The sequence below is a fragment of the Heteronotia binoei genome, chromosome 2, assembly GCF_032191835.1.
Source record: "Heteronotia binoei isolate CCM8104 ecotype False Entrance Well chromosome 2, APGP_CSIRO_Hbin_v1, whole genome shotgun sequence".
NCBI classification, from domain to species: domain Eukaryota; kingdom Metazoa; phylum Chordata; class Lepidosauria; order Squamata; family Gekkonidae; genus Heteronotia; species Heteronotia binoei.
The window spans coordinates 57,818,697-57,833,094 of NC_083224.1; the positions used below are offsets into that span (position 1 = coordinate 57,818,697).

At 41.7% G+C, this 14,398-nt stretch overlaps 1 protein-coding gene across 2 annotated transcripts in view; it reads right to left on the reverse strand.

The window, feature by feature from the left end:
- The window catches only part of MMP24 (matrix metallopeptidase 24), a 106,327-nt gene extending 92,268 nt beyond the window's left edge, over positions 1–14,059 (reverse strand). Inside the window, exons 1-10 of one of the 2 annotated variants that reach the window (XM_060231072.1) lie at positions 13,761–14,059; positions 13,597–13,659; positions 11,136–11,192; positions 10,465–10,544; positions 9,182–9,290; positions 6,260–6,343; positions 4,915–4,972; positions 1,575–1,714; positions 825–1,026; positions 128–238 (exon numbers count right to left, since the gene is read on the reverse strand). In XM_060231072.1, the coding sequence (XP_060087055.1) occupies positions 128–238; positions 825–1,026; positions 1,575–1,714; positions 4,915–4,972; positions 6,260–6,343; positions 9,182–9,290; positions 10,465–10,544; positions 11,136–11,192; positions 13,597–13,659; positions 13,761–13,927 (1,071 nt within the window). In that variant the 5' untranslated portion in view covers positions 13,928–14,059. The remainder of the gene's footprint in view (positions 1–127; positions 239–824; positions 1,027–1,574; positions 1,715–4,914; positions 4,973–6,259; positions 6,344–9,181; positions 9,291–10,464; positions 10,545–11,135; positions 11,193–13,596; positions 13,660–13,760) is intronic. The other variant, XM_060231073.1, reaches the window with a different exon arrangement.
- Between the last annotated feature and the right edge of the window lie 339 nt (positions 14,060–14,398).

Consider the following 14,398-nt stretch of genomic DNA (forward strand, 5'->3'; position numbering starts at 1 on the left):
AACTGCTTTGCTAGCTGCCTTCGGTCAGAGGAGACAGAGTGGGGCACAAATATTTTCAATGAATAAGTAAATAAAATTATTTAGATCTACAATTAGTCTAAAAATACCAAAATGTTTAGTTTGTTACCTGAAATCTATACATTTCTCCACTTCTAATGTTATTGTCCACTGTCCCACCAAAGATGTACATTGCATCACAGATGACAGCTGCAGCATGGAAAAGCCTTCCAATTGGCAACTAGAAATCAAAAGGAAAGAACACTAAAATGAAGACTGCATGCATCAAATAAAGTTTGCTGGAAAGTATGCTGTGTTCTCTTCTTTCCTCCTCTAGTGATTGTTAACACTGTCACAGAAAACTTTGTCCTTAGGGGAAAAAAGACTCTAGTACTCTGCAACTGGAAAATGATAGAAAGAATAATTTTACCCACGCGCAGAAGCATAACCATCACTTCAGATAGTAATTTTAAAAGGAAAAAGGCAGAGGAAAAAACAGGTGACCCAAATGTAAACAAGGGTAGTCCCTTCAAATGCTCTCTTGAGCACATCTATCAAAGGTAAAGAAGCCTTTGGTTGTCCCCTTTCTTTGCCTAAGGATAGTATGCTACAAAAGTGTCAGAGCGGCTCCCGATCAAGACACAATCCACTCGTTTCTTCTGACCACCAAGTGGAAAAGCAATAATTACGGATGACTATGAAACACTACCCACACAGATTTTTCCATCTATGTACAATACATGAAACTGGCTGTTTTGGCTTCATTCATATCAGATAAGTGATATTTAAAAGGAAATAAAGAATTAGTCAAAGTCAACACTCTTTACCTCACTATCTGGACTGGGGTGGATAACTTCCCAGGTCTGAGAGTCCACATCGTAGCAGTGAAGTTCATTAGGCAATGTATTGTCTGCAGCCCCACCGAACACATAAAGGTGGCGATCAAAGGCAACCATTGTGTGACCATATCTCCGCTGTGGAGGAGGAGGTGAGCCTCGTAGTAGGTGCTCAGTAGGAATTCGTGTCCAACTAACACAGAAAATTAGTAGCTACAAATGAGTTTTCAGTAACTCAACTAACACAAAAGTACAAACCAGAATGTACCTAAATGTATAAATACTCCTTATCATCTCTATGATTTGGGCATAAAAAGTACTTTAAAATTGTTTCTCTTACTAAAACTATAATTTTCATACAATATTTTCTGCCTCTTCTACGTTGGATGCATTGATACAGACAGATTTTGTAAACAATGCAAGTAGATATTTCAGTATATGAGAAACAACTGCAAGACCTTTTCTGGACTAGTCTGCTGATTGTAGTAGATGTGTATGAGAGACCTGGTATCTACTGCAGCCTCATGCATAAACAACAAAAATACTAATATTCACTGTTGTGATCTCTGCCTTCCCCCCTTTTCACATTTTATTAGTATTTTCAGTGTTTTCTCCACTGAACTTAAAAACTGTTTCTGGGCACCTAATGAAAATCATATTAAGTATTTAAAACTATTTTGGGGATAGTTTTTTTCTTTATTTTAGCAACAATATTACTTTTCTGTTGTTTTTGGCACGCACATTTTTTCCTTGAATTCAAACTGAAAGAGATTATTGGTGATCTTTGCTCCACTCTGGCCAGAAAAGACAAACATCTTCTCTTTGCAAACAGCGACAGGAAAATTACAGCATGAAGGAGGAATCTCGCCACTCTGCTTAATCTGAAAAGCAGCAATAATAAAAATTTCACTTTGAAATGCAAAAAGCCTAGACATGTACTTGCAGAAGGATAAATAATTGCTAATTTCAGTCTCATGTCTGAAATCCATTGCATTCTCTCCATATTGTCCAAATGTATACAAAGACCACACACTTAGCAAAACACACAAATAGAAATGTGCCCAAATGCTCATCTTCCCAATATCTTCTTTTATTTATGGCACAACCCAGCTGGAATAAGGAGAAGATATTGGATTTATATCCCGCCCTCCACTCCGAAGAGTCTCAGAGAGGCTCACAATCTCCTTTACCTTTCTCCCCCACAACAGACACCCTGTGAGGTGGGTGGGGCTGGAGAGGGCTCTCACAGCAGCTGCCCTTTCAAGGACAACCTCTGACAGAACTATGGCTGACCCAAGGCCATTCCAGCAGGTGCAAGTGGAGGAGTGGGGAATCAAACCCGGTTCTCCCAGATAAGAGTTCCCACACTTAACCACTACACCAAACTGGCCAAACAGTGGGTTTATTTAATTTACTTTATTAATATGCCACTTTTCTCCCCAGTGGGGAACCAAAGCAGCTTAAATCATTCTCCTGTCCTCCATTTTATCCATACAACAGCCCTGTGATGTAGGTTAGACTGAGGGTATAGGACTGGCTCAAGATCAAAGTTCAATGGCAAAGGGGGGATTTAAAACGTGCCTCTCCATTCCTACTCCAACCACTACTCACAGAAGGAGGGATCTGCAGTTTGCATGGTTCAGGGATTTTTAACTGAGTTGCAGCCCTATCATGCTGCAACCCACATTGTTCCCTAAGGTCAAGAATAGCTTTTCTAGTGACACAGGTGGCTGAAGATGGGAAGTGGGAAAGATTCATTTTGCCAGCAGAGGCCCACTTGCTGTTCCCCTAGATGCAAAATTTTAGGTTTGTATTTCTTAAATGCAGCATATTACTTCTGAAACAAGAGGATTTCGAAAGCATCCTGTGATATAGCTTGGCGGGGGGGGGGGGCTGCCACTGAAATTAAAAAGCTCCCCAAATCCTACAGCATGCATAAGCATGGCTGAAGAAACTCTTGGAATTCTGACCTATGGTACAAATATGAAGGAAATAATCATTATGCAAGAAGAGCTCTCCAAGTAGTAAAGATTTTATCAATCAACAGTTCTTTGTGCTACACACTGTTGATGATGAGCTTTGCTTTACAATAACAGTTTAGATATCAAGAATATGTTTGGGAAATTTCAGCCGCTTTCCTATTGCTACTTCCAGCAAATAAAATAATGTAAGTCCTTATGTTACATTACTGGGCTAGGTAACCAGGGGTCGTTTAGTAGAAAAATAGGTGGTGGAGCTCATCCAGGGATTGTTATGCAGCTGCACATACTATTCAAATGACAAGGAGGTGGAACTCTCAGAAGGAGGAGGAGGAACTCTCAGAAAGGTTCAGGAGCTGCAGTCCTATGAGCTCCCACTGAATCTGAGGCCTGTAGGTAACAAGAATCTAGGCAGAAAAGGGTAGCAGCACAGATGTTAATGTACTTGTACTGAAACTTCGATTACTTAAAATTATTACAGAGTAGAATTCAGCTTCCTGACACTCTAAAAAGTTTTCTGCTTTAACAATGTTCACACTTGTGAGGAAAGTTTGAAAGCATGTGGGCAATATTTGTTTTGAGAATAGTGATGATCCAAGTGGGCCTCCTCAAATTTGATCACCATGAACAATTACACTCAGCCTTTTGGGGCAAACCACTGCTGAATGCCATGAGGGACATCCTTCCTCCCCTTTCTTTAGTCAGGGTCCACTAGGAAAGATTCACCATGTCAATCAGCTGAACTTTAAAGCAAAAAGAAGCACTTCCGCATGCTCCAAATTCTGAATAAATGCAAAAGCCTTAATGGTGGGAAGGTGTCAGTGGAGACCATATTATGGCTTCACCAGACAGACAAGCCAAACTTTTGTGGATCCTGAGACTCAAAACTTAAGTAAGCATTAAAATTTGAAAAGCACAGAGCCCTGCTTTGTATAAGTTTGTTTTACTAAAGAAAGTACTGAGGACTTCATCAGGAATCTATATCAATGCCTGACAACTAGGGCTGTGTAACCCCCCCTCCAGTATTTTTCAGGTTCAGGTATACTGAACCCCCAAAATATTGGTATTTCCTGAATCCCAATACTGGTATGGGATTCCAATTTGGGAAATATTCAGGATTCCTGAATTTTTTTGGATCCAGTGAACCCAGGAAGGAAAAAAACGAGAGGATCAGCTAGAGTAGCAGGAGCCCTGCAGCTCTTAAACTGAACTGCCCAACAGAGCCTGCCAAAGAGCCAATCCTGTTGGGACAATTCTCCCAGCAGACTCTGCTGGGCAGTCTGGTTTAGACCAGACTACCAAACAGAGCCTGCCCAGGAGAGTTCACTCCAAAGGCATTTAATGAATCTGGGAGCCCTTTAAATGTGACTATCCAGAAGTCCCAAAAAATCATATATTTATGGGATTTTTCAAGGCACCATTTTTGGACAGCCAAATCAGTAGCTCACTCGGTAACTGGCTAAGAAAACACCTGATAAATATGTTATTGGTATTTATCGGGGGGGAGGGGGGTTGGCACAGTTTATATTGAGAGCGCACCCCTTGACTCCAGTGTTTTTCTGACGAGTTTCTCCCCCAATGTACCAAGATTGAAGACAAGTCGATATGAGGTATTTGGACAGACAGTAGTTTCTAGGAGAGTTCAGTTGCATGAAAAAGGCACTTATTCCTGAGAAGTTCATGCACATTTATTTTCTCCCACTCCTATCAGTAATCTAACAGGTTCTTTCAGCTTTCTGAAATAATACAAAAACCTGTAGTCTATTTATCAGACATGCAAGTGGGATAAGTGTAAATACCATAAACAGTAACCTCTTTTAAGCAGTTTTCATCTTTCTGGAAAAACAACAACTACGCTCTGACTTGAGTCAAAGTGAGCAAACAAGAATTTGGGTCATGATAATATATTTCACTGGTAAGAAGCTTCTCTGAAACTTTTTGTTTGGAAAAAAATTATCCCAATATTTCTTTATCAAGTAAAAACTAGACAATAGCCACTGTGAGAAACATGAAATTTTATTTGACTATATATCTAGATCAAATACCAATACATGCTATAGAAAGGCTGCAATTTTTAAAAAATATAATCAGACTACTCTTACCTCTTCCCAGGAAGCTAACTCCCTGTCTTGTAAACTAATGGTCCACATGTCATTTAACCTATAATGGAAAAAGGACAACATATTAAAAATATTTTGAATTTTTCTAACAGCCAAGATCTAACCAGGAATCACACTGCAATCCCTTTGTTTATGCAAGAAGATTTCTTCCCACTGATAACTAAATGAATGCTGAACTTGAGATTATACACATCTGCATTCAATAAACCCCCTTTCCCCTTCCACAAGGAACAGGAAGGAAAATATTTAATTTTTTTCCTGCCTGTCACTTCTCCTTCCCAGATAATGCTGCCCCCCACTGCTTCCTCCCCATGAGATTCCAAACACATTATACCCACAAATGCACCAAGCAAGCTATGTAAAAGAGACTGCTGTACAAGCTAAGATGACTGTAGTAAGTTCTTACATATTTGTTTCCATCATGTATCTAGTCAGCCAATAAATATTCCTAAAACAGCTCTACAGTTTTTGACTGCAGCACTCTTTTGTGCTATTTGATTTCTGTCTTCTTGCCAATGAGAAGCGCTTCTAAATCCTCTCCAAGAAAATAGTGCCCTACACCCTTCTCCAAGAAAGCAGATGAGATAACCCACTCATTTCTGCTTTCCATAGTAACAAAACAAGTTGCAAATGCAACAGGAAAAGTCCCTGTCTGCTCCCCCCCAAATCCCCCTGACAACACCCCACCCGTGTAAGACAGATGTGCAAGGCAATCAGAATCTCCCACTGCAATCTAGTTCAAAAGTGAACTGCTGGAAAACAGCTCTCTCTAGTGTCAACTCCATATTTGGTGTTTACAAGATAAAATTGTCAGCTTTTAGAGTTATCTATCTGATGGGCCCATGTTAAAATTTCTTGTAACTGCCCAAACAGAGCAAAATTAGTGGCTAAGATTTGTGTCCTAACACTTGTTAGAGCTGCTCCCTCAATGCATGCTGGAGTATTACATCTGTGCATCTTCTTCCCATCTTCCCAGTGGAGAAATCTTTGACACCTGGATTGATTTTGTGCTTCCTTATATTCATTTCAGCTTTCTAGTAAATCATAAACATTTCAGATTAAATAATTATTGAGTTTCTAAATGTCATCATAGCCTGATATTGAAGTAAAAAAAATTGACTAAGATAATTGGGAGAAATGTAATCTCTGTTACCAAAACTATTTATATGACTCAACACATGATGTATTGATAGAATGGGAGTGGGTATTACAAAAACTTATATTTTCCTCTCTAAGAAAAACAACTATGTTGTATTTATCAAAATTTAAATTTGAATTTTGACAACAGTAAAGCAATCAGGATAACAGCCATATGAAAGCTACCTACCGTGCATTTCCATCATATCCTGCAAAGATCCACAGTTTATCACTGTACACCGTTGCACCATGGGCTGACCGGGCAACTGGTAGTCTGGAACAACAAAAGACCTACCGATCACCTCACTTGATGACACAAATTTCTTTACTGGTTTATTACATTTATAGCCAACCTTTCATCCATCATGAAACTCAAGACGATGCACAGGCAATTCTCAGGGATTCTTTCATCCAAGTACAACCAGATCAGTATCTATTTAACTTTAGTAAAGTCACTCCCCATCTATATATCTATTTCTCAACTGTGGAAAGATCTGCAGAAACATGAATTTATGGACTGAGCCCACACTGAGAAAAATCTAAAAACATAACAAATATACTGGAGGGAGTTTGTAGAAACATTTGAGTATGTACAGAGCACTTCCCTGAAGAGGGCTCTGTCACAGCTGCTGTCACAACAGCACTAGGGAGCCTTGGCAGCTACTAGGGGCCCTGCTGCCGCCACTGTGATGGGAGAGGAAGTGGGCAGAGGGCTGGGAGAGCCCCCGCCACAGTTGCTGCTATGGAGGGGAGAGGAAGAAGTGCCGGGCAGCAGTGATAGAGGGGTGCAGGTAGGAGAGTAGGCTACTTCATTCCTGTCTCTGTAGCTGCTGGCCTAGCTGCCCTGTTAAAACTTTCTCCCACGTCTCGTCTGTCCGACTTCAGGGAAAAGCAGCTGGGGGGGGGGGGAAGAGATGAGGAGGACACATTGCTTCCTTCTCCCAGCCAGCTCCTGTGCTGCTTCTCCCTGAAGTCTGACTGATTAGAATCCGTAGAAAGTTTTAAAAGGGCAACTAAGCCAGCAGCTATAGAAATGTGGATGAGAATGAGCTTCCTTTTCCATTTACTTATCCTTCTATAGTTGCCAGCTCAGTTATTCTTTAAAGAAAAAAACCCCTAAATAGTCAGTCTGCAGCTGAAGAGGTCAAGGTAAGGATGGGAAGAACTATTGATAGAGAAGGGGAAGGGGAAGAAATATGGGGCAGATTGACAGAAAGAGAAGTGGGTACAATTGTTAGAGAAGGGGAGGAGGAAAAGAGAAGATGGAAGATTATTTGAGAAGGGGGAAAAGAAAGCAATAAAAGGTTGGGGTCCCCAAGCTTCTTATGGGTCCCCATTTGTCTATATACTAATAGCAAAGTCAGCCAAATCCTTGGATACTTAAATCTGGTGACTAGAGTTGTGAATGAGCAAGACCTTTGAGGAAGGGCATGCTGAGGCCAGGCCTGGCTACAGTTGCCAACTCCAAGTTGTGAAATACTTGGGGTCTGAGGAGGGCAGGCTTTTAAAAGATTGAGAGGCCTTAGCTGGATATAATGCCATAGAATCTACCATCCAAAGCAGCTATTTTCTTCAGGGGGACAGATCTCTGCCATCTGGAGTTCAGCTGTAATTCTGGGAGATTGCCAGGTCTCACCTGGATGTTGGCAATCCTAGATCTGGCAGCAGCCTTGGGGTAACTTGATAACACCTGACATGCATGACTCAACTAGATCTTCCTGCTTGCTACTGTTCAACAGCAGCCACCCAATGAAAGCTAGTGTGGTGTAGCAGTCAGAGCTTCAGAGTAGGGTCTGGGAGACCCAGGTTCAAATCACCATCTTGCTGAGAAAGCTCACTGGGTAATCTTAGATGAGTTAAATACTTTCAGCCTAATCTATCTCACAGGGTTTTTGTGTGGATAAAAAGAAGATGAGAATAATGTAAGCTGCTTTGGTTCTCACAGTGGAGAAAGGTGAGGTATAAATGAAGTGAATAAATAATAGATATAGCTGAAGATGGGAGATAGATAAAAAGTAGGCTGGTGAATGGCTGAGAAGGTGAGGATGAGGCAGAGAAAGGGGAATGGCTATGCGGGTTGCTGGAAGACGAAAAGAGGAAATAGTGTGGGGAGAGGAATACATGGGAAAGTGAGGCACCGCTCACAAGTCTTTGAGGATTCCCTACCATACAAATGGGTCTGGCCCAGTGGCTGACACCACACACATGAGCCATAATTTTCCTAAGTAGAGGATGTTGGGGTGGGAGAGAAAAGGGAAAGTTTTAGACAGAGGAGCACATAAAAGTTTGGCTGTTGAAAAGGAGATAGGGTTACTATTCCAGGTTAGAAAATTCCTGGGAGCTTGAGCTGCAGAACCTGGAGATTGTGGGGTTTGAGAAGGAAAGGGAATGCAGAAGGGTATAATACCACAGACTCCTTCCTCCAAAGCAGCCATTTCCTCCAGGGGGACTAGGGTTGGCAACCTCCAGGTGGGGGCTGGAAATCACCCAGAATTACAACTACTCTCCAGGACAGAAATCAGTTCTCCTGGAGAAAATGGCTGCTTTGGAGGAAGGAGTCTATGATATGATACCCTGCTAAGGTTGTTTCCTTTCCCAAACCTTGCCTGTCCAAGTCTCCATCCACAAATCTCCAGGAATTTCCCAACATGGAAGCTGGCAACCGTAACTGATCTTTGTAAATGGAAGAGCCATTATAATTCCAAGAGATCTCTAGGTTGGCAACCCTAGAAAGACAGAAGGAAGCAGGAAAAGCAGAGACGATATAGGGGTTTCAGGAAAAGGAAAGAGGAAATACTGGAGGAGGGAGAAATGAGATGCCTCCTCCAAGTCCTTGTGGGTTCCTGCTTGTCATATATATAGTCTGGTTGCCTTCCAACCATACAGTTTTCTGTCTTTAACAACTCAACATTCTGTACTTTCTGGAGCACACTCAGTCCTCATCAAGCCACTTCACTGAGAAAGCATCATCATCAACATTTAATAGCTACAGGTTCAGAAGCTCAGGACAGGATATGGCAAAAAGCCTGAACAATCATATATCCAGTTACTACTAGAATAACTAATGCTGTACGAATCCATCTCTGTTCTTTAAAAAGATTGATGTTCTTACCTTCCTTCAATCTTCCACTCAGTCCATTGACCAGTTGCAAGCTTATATTCAAACAGATCATTTTTATTCTTCAAATTGGAATTGGAATAAATGTCTCCAGTGTAGCCACCTGGATAACAACAACAGTGCAGCAGCACATGGGACATTTGACAGAATTCAAAGGGAAAGGAAAGGTCAGCTGTTGATAGGCTCCCCACCCCAAATGAAATGACACAGGTAGAAGAGCCACTGACCAAACTCTCCACCTGGCACCTCAAACTGCAGCCATGATGAATCGCCTCACTTTCAGTGTTCACAGAGAGCAGCTCACCTAGACAAGCCAACATGGCAGCAGCCACTGGACAGGAATCAAAGCAAGCGTTTTTTGCTAGTCACCCAGCTCAACCATGGATTGATCAAGCTGAGGGGTGGGAACTAGAAACTGTGTAGATAGTCCAACTCTGAATATCATGACTGCTTAAAACCCTACTGAGTGGGTAAGATGCAATCTCATGTAAGACTTCCTAGGCAAATCATACATTTTACTATAGGCAATTCTTTGGTACCCCAAACTGAATTGACTCAGGGTTTTGAACAACACCATTTCCTATATAGATTATTCATATGCAAGCAAGTTGGAGGTCTGCAAGAAGTAATGGAATTCCTAAACATTTAGGAAATCCCACCATAGGATACAAAGCAGGCCACTTTCTCCATATCTCTCTGATTCTCTCAATTGACTCTTGCTCTCACCTTTCTGAAAGAAATGAGCATACTCACTCCACATCAGATTTGCCCTGATCCAAAATTTCTTCTCAGCAGGCCATAATATTTCAAATGATTAAGGCCAATTTCTCCATCTCTCTTTCTCAGCAGCCCCCCACACTTTTAACCAATGCTCGTGGCCTCAGTATTCTAGGCTCTGAATATCATGACTGCATGCACAGTTGCCATATGAACGTGTGGTACGTTGTGCAAGGTGGGAAATATAATGTTGTTGATCTTAATTACGATGTGATATTTTCTGCATCTGGGGATCCCCACAAATAAACAGAAACTATGTTGTCTATGAGCAGAACTGTTCTGCTCTACTGACAGGCACACGCCCATCAAATTTGCCATCAGACGGAACAATAATAAAATAATACTAAATTACAATGATATTTTTCTCCAGTTGGAACCATTTTGACTCTAAAGGTGATAAATCTTATACTGTTTTGGTTATGATTGATGGGGACTCTTACAATGTCTTGTAGGACACTGAAGACATTCTTTGAAAATGAGGTAGCTTTCTGATAACTTACCAAATACAAACATGCTGCTTCCATAGACCACTGCTGAATGATGATACCTGGGTGCTGGAGGGGTTCCTGTGGTAAAAGCCCTGTGCAGGAGTTACATTTTATTTGTATGAAGATAAATACTGGTATTCTGGTGAGATTCTGAAAGCTGAATTTTTCACTATTCTGCTGGCCATACTCTACTTGTCTAAGGAGTTAGGTTATGCATTATTTGAGGCATATAGAGCCTACAGGCATCTTGAATCTTTTGTATGAGCATGTGTTGCAGTATTAAGACATGCAAAATGCATCAGTATTTCTAAAAACAAATCAAAGGAACTAACAAGAAAATATAGGATACAAATATCAGGCCAGCAGAAAGGGCTTCACTGTTTCTCTGTCCTGCAGAGCAGCTACTCAGTGAAGGAGGAGTTTGGTGGCAGTCAGGACAGCCAGGCCAATAGAGAAACTTCACACTCTGCCTTTCTGCTAATCAGCAAAGTGACTGACTGCTCCTAGCTCCGGAGCTTAACAGACGAAAATTCTTTTCCATTGGCTTATGTACCAATGTTTAAACAGAGAGAGACATATATATATAGTCTGGTTGCCTTCCAACCATACAGTACTGTTATTCTTTTTTTCCAGCAAATCTCAACTCAGCATATATTATACAGATACTGAAAACACTGTTTTACCTGCACCAAGAACAGTCCTTCACATCAAACCTCAACAGGTCATTCAACATTGTTTTTCTGTAGGAGAAAGGAATGAAGATGTATTCAGCTACAACATGAATGCAGATTTATTTAAAAGTTTGTTACAGGCACTAAGTATATATATTTTTGCCATTAATAAAGACAAGTGGCAGAGTGAAAGAAAATGTTCTGAAACCAAAATAAAAGACAGTTAAAACTTTAATTCATATTGACTAGAGTATTTGCATATGTGTATGTCTTAATAAACATACTTTATACACAGATTAATATGTCTGTTTGTTCCAAGACTTACCTTAATTGAAACAATATTATTACTAACTGGACTCATGCTGTTTGTCAGTATTAGTAAACAAATATCTACATCTCTCTGCACAGATTCAATTAAAAAACCTACTAGTAACACCATCATTTCCTTCAAGTCTATCAAGCAGGTCTGATAATTTATTAACATTTTCTGTCAGCACATTCTCCTTCAGCATCTGAGTTTCACAGCAATGGGTGCAAGTGACAGTTGTTTTGTTTACAGACCTCATTTCCTGGGGTTTTAAAAATCCTTTCTTATAGAAGTAGCAATGACATGAGACCATTTGGAAATCTAGGAGTTATCAATGTAATGATTTGACAGTGTTGTATCCCCTCTCCACCCTGACCTCAACAACCTAGGCTAGGCTAATCTCATTAAGTCTCAGAAGTTAAGCAGGGCTAGCCCTGGCTAGTATTTAGATGGGAGACCTCCAAGGAATACCAGAGTTGTGACGTAGAGGCAGGCAATGGCAAACCACCTTTGAACATCTCTTGCCTTGAAAACCCTGTGGGTCACCATATGTCAACTATGACTTGATGGCAAAAATAAAAAATCCCCCTCTGCACTGTAGAGAAACAAGTATACAAGTCCTTTCTCTGTCAGATTCAAAAAACCTCTTTGAAAAAATGTAGTTTGATTTAAAGAAAAAGCCTTGCAAGCAGTCTGCAAGCTAGTAAAGAAGAAATAAAATATCCAATATCACTAACTCTGTATTGCAGACTAGTAAGGGTACAAGGTTGATCAACATTATGCCAGTTTTTTAGGATAGGGGGACTGAGGCAACATGAGTGTAATGTAGCTTAATGGTAATAACCCATATTTTAGAATGTAGTAAAGAAGTTATGAGGCTGGAAAAAAAGCTGGATGCGCAATAGCACTTTAGAAGAAGAAGATGATGATGATATTGGATTTATATCCCGCCCTACATTCCGAAGAGTCTCAGAGCAGCTCACAATCTCCTTTATCTTCCTCCCCCACAACAGACACCCTGTGAGGTGGGTGGGGCTGGAGAGGGCTCTCACAGCAGCTGCCCTTTCAAGGACAACCTCTGCCAGAGCTATGGCTGACCCAAGGCCATTCCAGCAGGTGCAAGTGGAGGAGTGGGGAATCAAACCCGGTTCTCCCAGATAAGAGTCTGCACACTTAACCACTACACCGAACTGGCTCTTCCCCAAATTGCCAGTGCAGAGGATCAAACTGAGTCAGCTTTGGCGAGGAGAGTGGGATATAAATCGAAATAAATAAATAAATTGAGGGGCTTGAGCTACCCTTGCTATAAACACTTACCTGTACACACTTGTGCTCTTACCACTCTTAAGATTATTGAAGATCCTGAACAAGACTGTTACTAGATGCTGACATCAGTTACTAATTTGTAAAACCCTATTCCAAAATAACGACCTCATTTAAACATCTCCCAAGGAATCCTCAACAGGTCCTTTCAACCCATAAGTCTTCTGTTGATAGAGGCCGAGATCTAAAACAATAGGATCCAAGACCCATTCCCACCCCCAACTCCCTTTTAAATCATATTACATCCATTCACACATGCATACAGAAAATGTTATTTTGGGATATAGCTTTTAAAGGAGTCTTGTCCTCTCTGACTACTTTTTGTCAACTTGCGGGTTTGTGATCGATGCAAGAGTGAGATAGTGGCTCCTCAGAAGAAGAACAGAATACACTTGTGTTTAGAGTTGCCACCCATTTCCACCTCAGCAGGGCCCAGGCTAGCCCAATCTCATTATGCGGAGGCAGGCACTGGGAAACCACCTCTGAACATCTCTTGTCTTGAAAAGGCTACAGAATCGCCATAAGTCGGTTGCGACTTGAAGGCACTTTCCTCCTCCTCCACCACCACCACCTGGGCTCTTGTGCCTATTAACAGCAGCATGACGGGCAAAAATTCTACAAGTGAAGCTCTTTCCATCACTCTCCATCCAATACTGGGAAACCTTCAGTTGTTGAAATATCTGCTTAGAGCTCTGTTAAAGAACTGTTCAGGAGTGAGACGAAGGGAAGGGAAGGGAAGGGAAGGGTGGGGGGAAAGAGTAACGTTACTTTTCTCTGTGTAAAGTGTCAACTTTGTTCTGCGTAGGCGACGCCGGGTCGAGTCTAAAGCAACTCGGCACTCACCCATTATCTCCACCGAAGACGTAGATAGCATCTCTATAAGCGACAACGGTGTGTTTGCTGCGGCTGGGAAGAGAAAACAGACTGAGTCACCCCTCTTCATCATCAGCACACCTTACAAGCCGCCTCCTTCCTCGCCCCCTCCTCAGCCTCTCCAGTCTCCTCACCGAGCCCCGACGAACTCGTCGCAGGGCGGGAGGCGGCGCCACCGATGCACCGTCTCGAAGGGCCCGAAGTTCAGAGTCAGGTATTCGACGCTATCGGAGCAGCTGTGGTCGAAATCCACGCTGGGTGCCACCTTGGAGCGCCCGCCTGAACTGGCCACAACCGCCATGGTCCAGGCTGGAGTGGAAGCGAGGGAGAAGCCGACGCCAACGTTAAATACAAACTACACTTCCCAGCATTCCCTTTTGACTCTGAGGAACTGACGCTTCAGGCAACGAGCTCAGACTACAAATCCCGGCATGCCTCGCTCCGGAGGTTTTTGCCACGGCCGCTGAATTTAAGACGAAAGTTGTAGTAGGTTGTCTGGCTAGTAGTTATGTAACGTTACTTGTCTCTTTACAGTGCAGGCCATCTGTTAGTTCAGAGATACCGCATAGAAGAGTTCCTGTTTTGACCACCCTGAAGAAAATTTAAGATTTTGAAGTGATATAATTAGATCTCAAATTCCTAATAGGACTACACAACGATGTCCAATCAAATCAGTTTTCTGGGCCAGATTTGGATATGTGGTTTATAGGGACTTCAGAATACACCAACCATAAATTAATCAGTTTTACAGAAAGGAACCAAGGCCCGTCAT